General features: G+C 40.8%; 1 protein-coding gene across 1 annotated transcript; it reads left to right on the forward strand.

Annotated features, from left to right (window-relative positions):
* Positions 1-2,216: 2,216 nt before the first annotated feature.
* LOC128530694 (protein SSUH2 homolog) lies at positions 2,217-15,215 on the forward strand. The gene is made up of 12 exons (XM_053504757.1): positions 2,217-2,255; positions 2,401-2,465; positions 4,978-5,035; positions 7,254-7,383; positions 10,944-11,004; positions 11,369-11,490; positions 12,890-12,952; positions 13,043-13,125; positions 13,271-13,363; positions 14,447-14,552; positions 14,700-14,807; positions 15,053-15,215. Exons 1-12 carry the CDS (start codon positions 2,233-2,235, stop codon positions 15,191-15,193), a joined length of 1,053 nt encoding a protein of 350 aa, XP_053360732.1. The 5' UTR covers positions 2,217-2,232; the 3' UTR covers positions 15,194-15,215.
* The last annotated feature ends 1,101 nt before the right edge of the window (positions 15,216-16,316 follow it).

A 16,316-nucleotide genomic window follows, 5' to 3' on the forward strand; every position in this document is an offset into this window, starting at 1 on the left:
CCACTCCGGCAGCTCTGCTTGCTCTGTGCAAAAAATCTTCAATTCAATTAAATTCAAATTTTATTTGTATAGCGCTTTTAACAATTGACGTTGTCGCAAAGCAGCTTTACACAATCAAAAAGATTATTTAAATTTGTATGAAATGTGAATGTGTATGAATCAAAATGATAAGACTGTCCCTGATGGGCAAGCCGATAAAAGCTCTTACGCAGGGCTTCTGAGAGGGCCAACGAAATAAGAGGATGTGAGAGAGCTCATGACATGCATGGGAAGAACTTCTCGTTTGAAGATAGCATGGAATTATTAATTGGAAACTAAAAAGGAAACCAAAAAAAAATAAAAAATTAAGTGATCGTGCCCCGCGTTGCTGCAGCAGCAGATAAAGGTGAATAAAAGTGCTAGAAAGGACACAACCAATACAAAGTGTGTATGTAAAACAGAAAAACCATACACTGGTAACTGCAAATAGGAAGTGAGAGCTGCTCTGGTGTCCGCATCTGTCTAGAGTAGTCGAACCCAGGCTAAATAAAATCTGCACTCATCCTTGCGGTTGTCTGTTGCAATCGGGGGAGTTAAATATTCGAGTTATGTGAGTATGATTATATCTAAATGCATTACATCTTACTTAATTGCATTTCCTCTTTCCATTCATCCCCTTCATTGTAAAGAATGTTGCTTTGTCTCAGGGTCGAACCCATGCACCCAAGTTTTGTCACCGGTAGTTGCCTGAACTGTATGAAACACACAAAGTGGTGGCGAAATTGTGAGTTGTTCTCAGGCGATCATCAGGGATAAGGTGCCGAATGTATACTGTAGTTTCAACATTTCCGGGGGTTAACCTTATTGAAGGTCTTCCTTATCAATCATCGTGAGTGAACAGTGATGTTCTTTTGCTCTTGAAGCAAAATGAATAGCACTTGAATAGCACCGGTTGCACAGTTCCCGGTGTACACAGGATGATGTCTTTTGGTACACTGACTTATGAAGTTCGGTTCTCCTTGTGACTGTGCGTGCAGCCTAGTGATGCCATCTGTTGGCATGTTACAAAACTAGTTTCGCAACTTTTTGATACCACCTCGTATACATCTCCCAGGTGAATTGTATCAATGATTAATAATATACTGTACTAAATATCTTTCATTTATCACACAAGAGCAGAAGACCTGTATGTGCACAAAATTATGTGTTTGGACGTGATGAATTTAGAGTGCTTATTACAGTATATTCGAAGCTAGGACTCATCTACTGTAAGAACAGCTTTTTATTTGTCACTAGTCACTGAGAAGATGAGGTATTCCAGTGGATATGTGCTGATTGTAAAATGTCCAATCGACTGTTGTTACATCCATACTGTATATAGCAGTAGCACAGGAAAGCCGTCACTGGCCACGCGGTCTGAAGACACAAATAGTCTATTCTACCCCTTTTATTTATTAAACAATTTTTACCCAAGGTGCTATTGTTGGCAGTGTAGGACACAACCTCAAGAACTAAGATGAGGAAGGAATGGAGAGAAAATGTCTTTATACTGAACTTGTTCTTATTCAGGTTTCAGCTTCTTGACGAAGGTTGGAAGTCATGACTATCGTGTAATTGTCCCTCTTCAGCTTTCTCCTGATACAAATTCTGGTGTAAAACAATATACAGTACAGCATAAGTCTGAGTTTTAACTAAAAAAAGCTAAGATGGATGGATAGATGGATCCTGAAGGAAATTTCATATATGCAGCAGCAACAAGATGGAGACGAGTTTGTAGATGTGATTGCACACTGTATATCTTACATATACATGTAGTTAAAACACATAGCTTACTGTAAGAAATAAAGTTACTACTGCAATGCAAAGAACAAAAAGAAAACTACAAGATATATACAATAGTATAATAATACAAATAAAGCATATTAGTCACAGGTAAAGGGCATAAATGAACAACACTAAGAAGTGAAATTAAGTGAAATGTAGTGCAACATCAATACACTCAGTCACTTATCGCCTATACTGCTTTATCCTGTATTCGGGGTTGCAGATTTTAAGTTTTTTGTTTTTTTACAAATTATTTATTGCAGTTTTTTAATAAATTACTGTCAGTTTTTTCTTTTCATGTAATGTAAACAAAAAGCAATCTGAGTCATATTGTGATCACATGAGGTAAAGGGAAGTAGAAAGAACATTTACCCTAAACTTCACCCTACACTTCACAGCAGTGTGTTGGAGCAGTTTACACCTGCAGATATGGAGAGGAGACCAGTCTATAAGTAAGATCAACACTTAAATTTTTTTTTTTTTTATAGAATGTAATGTTTTAAATGCTGACGTGATAATTATTATTATTATTATTATTATTATTATTATTTATTATTATTATTATTATTATTATTATTATTTATTATTATTTAAAAGTGATTATGGAGCCATACAAGGTATCGACAACCCTGTGTACATGCCATCATCATATTCAGAACCAGGTACAGTTATTTTAATTATCCTAAATTAGATTTATGCAACAATCCAACCACTTTATATACTGTATATTCTGTTTCTTTTAAAAAAGGGGAATGCGTCGTTCTTATTTTTGTCAGCTTTCCCCTTAAAGCAGTGGTTTTCAAAGTGTGGGGCGCCCCACTAGTGGGGAATACAGACATGACAGGTGGGGCGCAATGAACGGGAGGGAATTAGTGGAAAATAATAGGAAAGTACCTATTCTAATTCATGCTTTTCTTTATTGACAAGAAAGATCGGACACTCGAAACTAAACAATTACACGCAAAGAAATGGATCATTAATACAAGTAAATTAAAATAACATCAGAGAAAAAGTGGAACCATAGTGCAACAATAACATTTTAACGTCCGCATGTTAATTGCAGAGGAACAATATACTGTATAAGGAAACATTCGGTATTATATATGTAATTTCATTTATTCCAATGTGTATGCTGATGTTTCTGTATTTTTGTTTAAAAATGCATATTTTATCAGGCAGTACTAGTCTGGCATTTCTAGTTTCCAGTGTATTTTTGATCCTTCAGGCGCTGAACAGAAGGGAAGATTAATATCGTTCTACGCTTTTTGTTGCTGTGCGGCATTTTGCGATGATCCCTAAATCATTCGTTGCGCTTTAAAGAATAATAGTGTGCTATAAAAAATGCTTTTAAACATGTATAATTTAAGGCGGATGTAGCTGAAAGACAATGTTGGGAGGAAATATATATATATCTGGGTATCTTATTTGCGGATTTATTTACGAGGCTATTGAATTCGGAGATGCGAATATCGAACTAACTTTACCGCCGTCACAAACAGGTGTTATTCGCTAAAATGCCCCCCTGCCACGGATTGCCCCCCTACATAATATTTATCAAATATTATATTAGGACATACATTCAAAGGTTTATTATTATCGAATATATTATTACTATTATAATTAACCCTAGGCACGTGACAGCCGTCGATTAATACAAATCCCCCAAAATGATTATTTTATGCCACATTTATTTTGCAGGGGTTTGTCAATGTACAAATAACAAATTATTTATCACAAGTTACACCAAATAAATATTGTTTGTTTTAGAGCATAACATCGGGTCAGTACATGGACCACAAAAAAGCAGGCGATTCAGCCGAAAGGAAAATGATGAAGCCTATGTTGCGCTTGGATTCATGGTGGTGATGGTGAGGGCAGAGGAGAGACCCGTGTGTGTTTTGTGTCTTAAACCGTTGGCAGCAGACAGCATGAGACCCAACAAAGTAGGAAGACACTTAGAGACAACACACCCCAGTCACGTTAATAAGCCACTCGACTTCCTTGAAAGTAAGCTTTAGATAAGTGACGAAGTAAGCTTGTTATAACAATAGCATGTGTATTTTACTGTATCTGTTTTGAACTTGGTGTTATTTGATCTTATTGGTTTAGAAATTAATATTTCAATAAATAGTACACTTGGCCATTTTCGTTATCATTTTGTTGACAAGTGGGGCTTGAAAATTCGCCCACCCTCTTAAGTGGGAAAATGTTTGAGAACCACTGCCTTAAAAGGACATTGTGTATGTATGTGTGTGCATGTGTGTGTGTGTGTGTGTGTGTGTGCGCTTGTCAGTTGCTTTGACACTTACAACATCAGAGTCTGTTCCGCTACAGTGGAACTCATGATCACTGGAATGTTTCAGAATGTCGCGTTGTAAAAGAAAAGAATTCGCTCTTAGTAAGACCAATAGGATCATATTCTCCAGCACGGAGTACTGTTCAAAAGACCTGGGCACATACAAAACAATGGCATCAACAAAAAATATTTTAAAAACGTCCGTAAAAAGTAATTTTATTTTGCCACCTTGCAAAATAGACGCATCTGTTTAAGGGAACTGTACACACAATCATTCATGATGTTATCTGTCAATTTTTAAATACGTTTTTGGGGTTTTATTTACATACTGATTTTTCACGTTATTGACTACAAGCCACCTCGGTCAAGAATGTACAGCCTTTTTTAAAAGGTTTGCACCGTTCAAATGCATACTGCAGCTAAGAGTCTCATCATCGTACTGTGCTTGAAGTCTTTTGTAAATGTTACTCACCAATTTATTCAGCAAAAAAAGCCATTTATTTTAATCTATATAGCATTAGATTTGTGTTTATCCTCATATATGATTAGTTTTTTTTTTTTGTCTCTGTTCCACAATATATACACTCACTCATCATCTATATCGCTTTATTACGTACACAGGCTCGCTGGGGGACTGGAGCCTATTCCAGGGGACTTAGGGCACAAGGCAGGGGTACACCCTGGATAGGTTGCCAATCCATTGCAGGGCGCACACATACTGTACAGTACACACACTCACACTATAGACAGTTAGGGAAAGCCAATTAGCCTAACTTGCATAAGTATTTGGACTGTGGGAGAAAACAGTATAGCAGATAACAGACTGCTATAACTACCCTGTTTCTTACGCTATTTTTCTCTCTATTTGGTGTTTGCAGGAGAATGTCTTCGTCCCTCGATGCCCACGGTGACCGTGCCAGCTCAACCCAATTGGAAGTAAGCTCCATCTCACTTTCCTTTTAGAACCTTTTAATTTATAATAATAATAATAATGATAATAATAATAATAATCATAATAATAATAATTCATATGATTAGTTAAACATAATAATCATGGCTAAAATTTCTCATCAGTAGTTAAAGAAAACATTGATGGCTGATTATAATAAGCATATCATGGTTCACTGTTGAAGAGAAAATCGTGCACAAGGTTAAAAGAAACACTGATTGTAAATCATGAACATGTAAATCACCGTAACGAATTTGTAGCTATAAGACAGCGGAACACGCAGGAACTGAGACCTGTTAACATTTCAAGTCAAAGCGATACTCCTGATGAAATATTTGGTAAATGAAGATGTAAAAAGGAAGACGTCATTCCTGAGCTGCCAGTGATCCAGCCTTCCTCTGCCCTCCGGACCTGTCTGACCCATCCTGGTGCCCTGCTTCTGGTTGGAGATCTTGTCACATGGATGCCCCATGTGTCTCTTTGGGATGCGTCTGGTGTCTGGTCTGGGGATGGTTTCACTCTACCTAGAAGACGGTTCTGGCCTCGACTTGTGTTGACAGCTGTTTCTCTGAGAACTTGGCAGTTCGATAGTTCAGGACTGGAATTTCCAACAAGTCTACCTGAGCCTCTAATAACTACCTGGACTCTATATTAACATCAATTAACATCAACTGTTATACTAAAATGCCTGCCACCTAACACACAGTATGAATGCAGATAAATTTTTGCTCTTTGTTTCACCCAAATGAGGATGGGATCCCTGTTGATTATGCTACCTCTCAAGGTTTCTTCTTATTACCATAGGAGTTTTTCCTTGCCACTGTCGCCCACAGCTTGCTCACATCCAGGGACTATCTGACCATTTTGATTTATACACATTTACAAATAAAAAAAATTCCATACAAACTTAAATAATTCTTTTAATTGTGTAAAGCTGCTTTGCGACAACGACAATTGTTAAAAGCGCTATACAAGTCATCCAGAGATCGCTGGTTCGATTTCCGGGTGATGCTGTAACCTCTCGCAGCTGGAGGGCTAGAGAGAGCTGATTGGTCGAGCGCTCTTAGAGGGGAGGGATGCACTTAATCACGGCTCTACAGCCAATAAGGGGCGTCTGTGAGCTCATGCGAGCGGAAGAAGTGGATAGCGCTATCTTCCAAGTGTGTTACGCCGCCCCCAACAGTGTGTGAGCAAGAATACGCCCCTGATTGGCGTTGCGGTCGGCTGGCGTCACGGGGTTCGGAGGATCACGTGGTAGTCTTACTTAGTTATTAACCTAGTAAACCCAGTGTAAGTATGTATCCAATGTTGTAAACATTAAAGCACTTTTTGTAAGTCGCTCTGGATAAGAGCGTCTGCCAAATGCCTAAATGTAAATGTAAATGTAAATGTAGTCTTTGGTCCTCCCGACTGAGTGGTAGTAGTAACCTTAATGTGGGAGCCCCCTAGTGACGGGGAGGAATTGGACATGACTAAATTAGGGATAAAATCTGGAAAAAATCCAAAAAAATAATTAAAAAAAAAAAGCGCTATGCAAATAAAATTGAATTTAATTGAAAAGCAAATGACATTTATATAAGACTTTAAGCACAGTACGGTAATGAGACTTTTCCAAAACAACATAAAACATTTGAACGGTGCAAACATTTTTTAAAAAAAGGCTATATGTCCATAAATAACGAGAGTCTCCTGATCCATAAAAATCGAAGGATAAAGTCAGCAACTTGCGGAAGGGACTCATCTGTCTGTAGGAACTGTACACACAATCATACACACATTACAGCAACTTGGCTTGGAGCTATTGCTACATCCTCTGTACAGTTCTAAACTCGCTCTAAGCCATTTCCACATGTTACAGGAGTTCTTTGAAGGCCAGTGTTTCAGACGTGATGCAGGAGTCCGATCATGAGTCCGATCATGGCTCCGGGGTACTTAAAAAACTTTTTATCTTGATGGTATCCAAGCACATGTGAAACACAGGAAAAAGTTAATTAGTGTAGCAGGGGATTAAATAAAGGAATAAAAGGAGTTTTTTAATCTCAGGACTGTTGTTTTTTATTCTCAATCAAACGTCCTGGTTTGACTTGAACGCCTGTTAAACATTAGGGACACTCCCTTATCCAGAGTGGTTCATTATTCACTGTTATCAATTCATTTATTTCTTCATTTATTTACCCAGTGTTGTTGTCTGGTCTTTGTTTTCAGTATTAACTCCATCACAGAGGAAGATGCACGTGAGGCGTTTATTAGTTACGCATCCAGTAAATGCTGTTACAGATCTGAGCCGGCTCGAGAAGGCGTCATCACCAACTTAGAGCCCTTTAACACCTACAGGGTGAGAAATTACACAATGTCAAAAAAAATGCTGCAGCTAGGTTGTATTTATGAGAAGTAAAGGTAGTGCTGTTATAATTAAAGCACTAATTATTAGAAAAGTTGTATCGTTTTAGAGATGTGAAGGTTCCAAAGCTTGGGTCGCTGATGAAATATGATCCCCCTGCGCCTAAGACAGGAGATCCCTCCTTACTGGAATCACCCAGGGTGAGCCATCAAGAAGAGAAATTAGGTCAGAGAATCACAATCTGGTCGGCCAATGGGGCGCTATCAATAAGAGGCGTAAATCCTGTTGACCATGTTGACCTGGAGGCAAAGAGGTCCACCCCTGCTACATAAAATCTTTCCCAGATTTGACTGACTACTTCGGGATGGAGTCAAGCAGTGTGTCACAGCTTGTCTGGATAGCAAGTCTGCTCCCACATTCATATGTCCCGGAATATAAATCGCCCTTAGGGACAGGAACTTGTCCTGTGTCCAAAGCAGAACCTGGTGCGCTAGCTTGTTTAAGCGGCGCAAGCACAGTCGGCCCTGGCGATTTATGTATGAGACTACCAAAGTGTTGTCCACCCGCACTAGGACATGGTAGCCTCTTAACTGCTGGAGAAAATGCTTCAGGGCCAAAAATGGAGCCATCATTTTGAGACAATTGATGTGCCATGTGAAAAGATGGCTCTCCAGCTCCCTTGGGCTGGACGGCCATCTAAGACCGCACCCCAGCCTGTAAGGGAAGCATCTGTTGTTAGTATTTTGCAATGACAAGACGGACCTAGCATGGGACCCAAAGTCAAAAACCTGGGTCTAAACAACATAGAAAGGGTACGAAGCCCCTGGCGCGTAATCCTTAGTTGCCTTCGGGAATTGGCCCTTGAGTGAAATCCCCTGGCTCTCAGCCACAACTGAAACGCTCTCATGTGCAGGAGGCCCATAGGTAATACCATGGATGCAGCTGCCATGAGGCCTAAAAATCTCTGAAAGTGATGAACAGTCACTCTCTGATCTAGCTTGATTTCCTTTAGGGTGTTGAGAATAGATTCGACATAAGCGGGAGACAGCTGTGCCCGCATAGTGATCGAATCCCATGTGACACCAAAGTATGTTGTCCTCTGAACCGGAAAGAGAACGCTTTTTATGGCGTTGAGTCTCAATCCTAAAGAATGAAATGCATCCATGCATTTTGTATATGTGCGGGGTGAAAGAGCTAGACCAAACGGAAGAACCCGATACTGGTAAGCTTCGCCCCCGAAATCGAACCTCAGGAATACCGACTGTAGTAGCCTGACTCTCTGTCTGGTAGGGGAACATGTTCTATGGCCCCTTTTTCCAACAACATAGATCTGCAATTTGAGAGTCAGCAGATGCACCCTTTCCAGTTTCACGGAAGTGGAGACCATGCCATTGACCTTTCTCTACAGTCCTTAGTATGCAAGGAGATATACCTGGCAGTAGATTCCACGCTGCCAGTTTCTCTGAAAGGGGCACGAGTTCTAGCACTTCGGGTAAACGGTGGGTGGGGGGTTAGAAGTTCTGCATCCTGAGCTACAGCAGGAAATGACCAAAAAGCTAACCTCATGTTGGAGACTGGTGTTGCCCGAAACGGTTGCCCTGGCGGTGGAGCATAAACACCGACCTCCTGGGGGTGCCAGGGAAAGCACTTTATTCTTAAAGGAAATTCTACATGAGTCTCAGGACTTCTTCTTAGTGAGGAAGACAGTCGCCGGTCCGACCTCTTTGAGGCGGCTTACGAAGGGCAACAAGCCGTACCCCAGTCTTTACGAGGGGGTGTGCAGCTGCTAATGCTCTCTTTCTGCGCCTCTCGCCCAGTGAGAGTCAGACCTGGTTGACCCTGGGTGGCCGACAGTCCGGATTCATGGGCACAGCGGGGAAGAAATTTACTGAAGGCCTGTTCATATAATCTCGCCTCCCTAAACCTGGTGGCGACGGAATTAACGGCGTCGCCAAACAGGCCAGAGGGCGAGATAGGGGCATCGAGGAGGAACGCAAGATCCTTATCCTTGATGCCCATAAGATTTAGCCACAGGTGCCTCTCCGTGAGAACCAGGGAAGCCAAAGAATGGCTGATAGCACGAGCCATCTGCTTGGTTGCGCGAAGAGACAGGTCTGTAGCTCATCCACAGTGTCGCCAGTGCTCAAGTCTTTTAGCAGATCAGCCTGGTATGCTTGCAAGACCGCCATGGTGTGCTGTAAAGCACCAGCCTGACCTGCTGCCTGAAAAGCTTTTTCCATCAGGGCGGATGAAAGTCTACATGGCTTGGAGGAAAGTCTTGGCTTTTTCAGGGAGAATGATGTCCCAGAAGAGAGATAGCCCGCAAGCGTCTCTTCTACTGTATCTGGGGCATCATGATATAACCCCGCGTTTACGCATCAACGATATTCGAATAAATCGAAGTCGATTTACACGAAAACACAGGATGAATAGGGCTTGCTCCAAGAGCAAGTTAACTCGTTGTGGAGGTCGCTAAAGAAATGGAAAGCGCGTTGTTGAGGCTCCGCCCCCGGCCACCCAACAGAAATCTGACGTCTAATTTAGAGCGCTTGGGGAGAGCTTGCTCCTGCGGCTAGTCAATATGCAGCCGCTCCACTGCGCGCGTTATTACTTTAAGTAGCTCCTCAAACTCTCTGTCATCAATAGAGTAGGGTGCTGAGGGAGCTACTTCCATTTCCTGCAGAAGCAAGGGAGGAGGTTTCTCCTGCGCAATCACAAGAAGCGCTGAGGCACGCTTGTGAAGCGGACGGAGAAACTTCCCGATCCGGTGAGAGCGCGAGAGAAAGAAGGGGAGACTCCGTCTCGTGCGCCTCTTCCAGATCTGCACGTGAACCCCAGAAATGCGCCGCTTCTTGTGGTTTCTCTTTAAAGAAAGCAAGCCGCGGGCGAAGCACCCTTATGGGGAGGAGGTCACAGTGCTCACAGTTTTCTTGAAACCCAAGGAGAGCGTGATCTTTTCCCAAACACTGGAAACAAAAAGTGAGATCGCCTTCCGAAAGAGGTCTATTACACAGAGGCACACATCTCACTTGAAACTTAGCCATCTTATCAATGAGTTAAACCCTTCTTTTTTTTTTTTTTTTTGATTGTACACCCACACGCAAACACATTGTGGTCCTGAAGACAAAAAGATCTGAGGAATGTTTTCGGTTCACTCCTATTTATAACCTGCAGGTGCGCTTCATCAGATGACGTCACCTGACCTAGGTTATATATGCCAAAATTTGGCGTGTTTGATACACACATGCTTCACAACCGGCAATACAGACAGATGTTCCCATAGAGTTTTTCCCCAGCATCGAGTGTAGCTTTTTGAAAGGGAACAGAAAAAAAACAGTACAGGCAGTCCCCGACTTACAAACATTTGAATTATGGATTTCCGTTCACGTGTATTGTACAAAAAATCCACATTGCAGTGCACCAGATACCAATATTTACAATTATATACACTATTTTCAGTGTGTACAGTCAGTGAATGTCTAAAATGTCTAAAGTCCGCTATATTGAATGTGTTTTGATTTTTGCTTTGTTCTCCTTTTGGTTCTACCTCATAGTATTGCTTGAGGACTTTTGCTGAGAAGAGATCTACTGAATGGTGTCATGAACCGTATACAGGTAAAGAACAAACAAATCCATCAAGGCATCATTACTGTCTGCCATGTGCCTGGTAATTTCTCACCCGCCCACCAGTTCCAGGGAATGTGAACATGCTTCTTCAGAGAAACGTGAAGCACAACTGAAACACAAGAATTCATGTTTGTTTGGCCCTTTTATGCATATATGAGCTTACAAATGCTGTCAGTCTGATAGTGATTAAAAAGTAAGATGATATGCTCCTCCTACCCAGAGAGTATAACCAGTACTGTTGTCTTGGCTGTAGAATCTTCATCAAAATTTTAAAGCCATGACCTCGTATGCATGATAAAGCGGTAAAGACGATGAGTGAGTGAGTGACCATCTGGTGTGTGATGTGTTTCAGGTCAACATGTGGATGCACTCATCCACCCTGCTCCAAAGTTGTGGGCGATCGAAGCCGAAGCACCTGCTTTCTTTAAGGATCAAAAAAAGACCATCAGAGTGCCGCATACCTCCTCAGTCAAGGTAGAGAAAACCCCAAAAAAGAAATGTTCTGATATAAACTCTCAGCCTACTATACTAATGCTGTCCGGAAGTTAATATAGACACCTACAGCTGTCAAAAACACACATAAATACTATTACAGGTGTAACAAATGCAAATACGTTTTTTTGATTTGTTTCGTTCAAGTGTCGATTTACATCCCTGGAATAATTTTTTTAGTAATAATGAATTAAATGCAGTTGCACCATTTAAACACTAGAGGTCTGCACAACCTATAGGGTTTAAATGTTCCCAGTGCTCTGGTGGTATCACCAATTGGTTTTAAGATCTGGCAAACCTGTAGTAAAAAATTTTTACACTAAAAAAAATATATATATATTACCAATATTTCCAATTTCCAACACTATAATCATATTTGTGCATTTAAAAAATCAAAACATTAGAAAACATGTAAAATAGTAGATATTTTTTAAAACTTATCATTCAACACCTACTGCTCACTCAGTCTCATCATTTGAGACCTATATTTCTGGCAAAATTATCCTAGACACCAACCACATTCAAAAACTCATCCTTGACATCTACTGCTCTCCAAAACCCATCATTGAAGACATATCTCTCGCAAACTCATCCTGAACACATACTGCTCTCTCACACTCATCTTAGAAACATATCACTATCCCAAATAATTTGAGATACCCCGTCTAGTGATTTTTTGCCTTAACAACTAAAATTTTGCAATAAATTTGCCTTGGCATGAGAAGCATTTTTGCATATGAGTGAACAAGGCGGTTGCGCATACTTCTGGTAGCCAATTAAATTTTTTTTGCATTTTGTGCAAGATTTAGTGAAGACATAGCATCATGGGTTACCAAAATGTTAGCAAGAAGAAAAGAGAGCCACTTTCAGTTTTGTTTTTAAAGCAGCCGGTTTCAAGAGGAGTCATAAATTAAGGTTAAGTGATGTTTAATATCTATTTATTTCATATTTGACTTCATTTACAGGTCTTTTCTACAGTATGTAAAATGTTTTGATTGTTTTAAATGCAAAAATATAAATATAGTGTTGGAAATTAGAAATATTGGCAATATATCTGGGTGGCTGAAATGCTTTATCTGCATTTACATCATTTCCCATGGAAAAATGCGTTTCTCAATACAAAATTTCACCCTAAGAACTCGAAACTGGAACGGATTAAATTCGATTGTGACGTACCACTGTATATCTCTTCCAAACTCATCAAAGACACCTACCACTGTCTCAAACTCATCATAAACACATACTGTATATAACAGAGTGATAATGTTTTAGAGGTTCACCTATAAGAAGTGAACACATGTGACCTATAATGGCCACGGATTGTAAATTAAACCTGATCATTCCTGCGTATGCAATTTTATGTATATATGATTATCTGTAGAACTGCCATGCCTGTAATGGGATGGGGACAAAGCCATGCAAGGACTGTGCTGGGTCTGGAAATGTAAGTTCAGTTTCAAAACTTACAACAGTAACCTTATTACTCTATGTCATCATTCTCTGACAGTGTAAATGATATGCAATCTTTTTTCAGAAAGTTTGCAGGGCTTGTAATGGTAGCGGGTTTTGCAACGGAACTGATCTATGCTCGTACTGTGGCGGCCGCGGAAGAAAAAAGTAAATTATGTAACCATTACAGTTATACAGGTTTTTCCAATGGAAACATAACTTCAAAACACAGGTTTTAGTGTTTAACATGAGAAGAGGGTGTAGGTTAATGTTATATTTTAATGTTTGTGTGTGTGTGTGTGTGTGTGTACAGCTGTAGCACGTGCAATGGCAATGGATCCTGTCAGTGTAACCTGTGCCGAGGGAAGAGACGGCTCCTCGTCTTCATGAAGCTCAAGATCAAGTGGTGAGATTTGTAGCGATTTTTTGTTTGACAGTCTGGACTACAAATTCGTGGAGCATTTCTTTGACATTTAGGAGTGCTGTTTGTTTCCATAGTCTATTCCTGGTCATTTGTGGCCTTCTGTAGTCAATAGTAGGCAAACATAACTAGCTGCCTTAGAGACACAACGTCATACTACAATTTACATTTAAGCATTTGGCAGACGCTCTTATCCAGAGCGACTTACATTTTTATCTAATTACACATCTGAGCAGTTGAGGGTTAAGGGCCTTGCTCAAGGGCCCAACAGTAGCAACTTGGTGGTTGTGGGATTTGAACCTGGGATCTTCCGAACCGTAGTCCAATGCCTTAACCACTGAGCTACCCCTGTTCATTTACTATGACAAGCCACCAACAAGACCAGATGATGGGCTCTTTACTGTGAAGACTGTTGCTTTTTCTGAGGGTTGTACTCATGCATCCAAGTTTCTTCACTGTTAATGATCCTCGCCGTAAAGGACGGCTCATTCACAGCACAGTAACGGAGTTCTTGGCAGACTTTGACGCAATGTGCCTAGGGATGAACTACACGGGGCAAGTTCAAATCACACGAGAGAATTGCCTGGACTGTTTTGTAGGACACATCGACAATGGCAACAATATAGTGGATTGTTCTCCGACGATCATCATGCACAAGTTGCTGAATGGTTTTGACTTTTTCTGGAGTTGAGTTCGTTGTCTTCCTGATCTCTTATCGTCTTCCAGTGATGTTCTTCCATGTTCTTCCGTATTCTTTCATAACACCAGTTGCACAGCTTCCATCAGGATGATGTCTTTTGGCACATTGACTTATGAAGGTCCGAGCTGACTGTGTGTGTGTAGCCTTGTACTGCCATCTGTTGGAGTTTTACAAAACTAGACTCGGAACTTTTTGATACCACCTCATATTTTCTCTTAGGAATTGATGTAACTGCGCTGCAGCTAATGACTTCCGAGACATGGCATGCCAGTATTCAGAACAAAAGAAGTGTAACATTGGGAACCATGAAAATATGAAATATTTCTGTGTCTGAAGTGTGAGGTGTGGTCATGTTTTGTTTTTCTCAGGACTACTTATAAAAACGATTTCCTGGTGGAGCAGTCGAGCGGTCTGAAAGTAAAGAAATTCAAAAAGGTCTCCGGAAGGATGATGTTCACAGATTCCCAGCACATGGTAATAATACTACTACTTCTTCTAATAATAATAATAATAATAATAATAATAATAATAATGATAATAATGCACGTCACGTTTATAAACATAACTTCAGGGCGCATGTTGAAGAGACTTAACACATTGGGGCGTATGTGTGTGTTAAAGGTTGGTCCAGTGGTGGATTTCCCAGACGCTTCACTGAGCCAAGCGTCTGAGCATTTTATACAAGAACATCAATCTAAGTATAACAAGACTTCTCGCATTCTGCAGCAGGTAAAGCTACTCTTTAGGAACAGAGTTAAAAGCATACTAATCTTACTAGAGAATCAAATTAAAGCAATTTCACTAAATATTTCATGCTAAAATTACAGTAGAAGAAAGTTTATGTGTATAACTTCACCAGATGCTCAGGTGTTTTGGTAGTTACTGACACTCGAGCATCATGATTACATTAAAACTACATTTAATTTGCATGGAGCTTGTTACTGTACTTTATCTGAAAATGTTTTCCACTGCAGCGTCACACCATCGAGCTGATCCCAGTCACCAAGGTGAACTACACCTGGAAAGGGAAATCCCACTCTTACATTGTGTTTGGGAACGAGAACTGTGTGTACACTGAGAGCTACCCGGCCGCATGCTGCTGCTCTGTCATGTAATCCCATAATTCAGCATTTTGCTTTTTTCTTATTAAAAACACCAAATGACAGAATATGGATCATCTTTACGCTGTTTTTCCTTTTTATATTATATATAATTGATAATACTCAAACAGAATCAAAACTAAAATGGTAAAAGTCCCTGATTTGCCAGTTGACTCCTCAAGGATTTGGTTCAAAGAGTAAACTCATTTACAAACGACGCTGCTACCTGAATAAACAGCTGATTAGTGCATCCTAGTATACCATAGTAGGATATACTTAGTAATAATGTCACGACACTTTCCATATGTAACATGGCCGAACGCAAGACAGGCGAATGCATGGGGGTCCATTCCTCAGATTTAGACAGGCAGAGAGATGCTAGGCAATACACCAGGTCTGGAAACGTCGCTCCGGTATTTCTTCTCCGGCAAAGAAAAGAGAAACTGAGAAAAGATTAAAAATAACGAAAGAATAAATAAAAACTTGTAAATAAATGTCACAAGAGAAGGAGGGGAAGCCAAGCACGAGCTTGGGAGGATTTTAGTTGGGGGTGGGGCAAAGAAGTGAGGCTGTACTCGCGCTCCTCGTCATAGTAGAAAATATACCCCCTGATGAGTTGTAAGAGTCAATATTAAAGAAGTGCCCTCACCTCGCATTACATAGCGCTGAGAAAAAAACCTCAAACCAGCACGTGTCTTAGCCCCCATATGCTGGGCCATTGAGCAACAGGTCAGGTAGGCACAGCGCCAGGAACCAGATTTGGGAGGGAGACCCCCCGGAAAGTTATACATTCCCGCCGCCATCCACCCCCAGGGTCTAGCATGGGGACACATGCCCCCACATACATGTGCTGCTAGAACCCAGGATTTCCTCCGCCGGTGTCTTTGGTGGCCCGGCATGGAGAAGGATGTTTGGACCTATGTTGTGGCCTGTCCGACCTGCTCACAGAACAAAGAATCCCGCACACAGCCCACCGAACTACTGGGTCATTACCATACCATGAAAACCGGACTTTGTTACAGGTCTTTCTGTGTCCAAGAGGAACACGGTCATTTTGGTAGTGGTACACCATTTTTGCAAAGCCTGTAAGTGTATTCCCTTACCAAAACTTCAATCGGCTAAGAAGACGGCTCAGTTG

Source organism: Clarias gariepinus, chromosome 9 (genome assembly GCF_024256425.1).
Source record: "Clarias gariepinus isolate MV-2021 ecotype Netherlands chromosome 9, CGAR_prim_01v2, whole genome shotgun sequence".
Taxonomy (NCBI): domain Eukaryota; kingdom Metazoa; phylum Chordata; class Actinopteri; order Siluriformes; family Clariidae; genus Clarias; species Clarias gariepinus.

Excerpts from the sequence above, each read along its gene's own strand:
- LOC128530694 (XM_053504757.1), top strand. The coding sequence starts at position 2,233 with ATGGAGAGGAGACCAGTCTATAA. Across the intron at positions 5,036-7,253 it reads CCAGCTCAACCCAATTGGAA|TATTAACTCCATCACAGAGG; the intron begins GTAAGCTCCATC and ends CTTTGTTTTCAG. Across the intron at positions 12,953-13,042 it reads ACTGTGCTGGGTCTGGAAAT|AAAGTTTGCAGGGCTTGTAA; the intron begins GTAAGTTCAGTT and ends ATCTTTTTTCAG.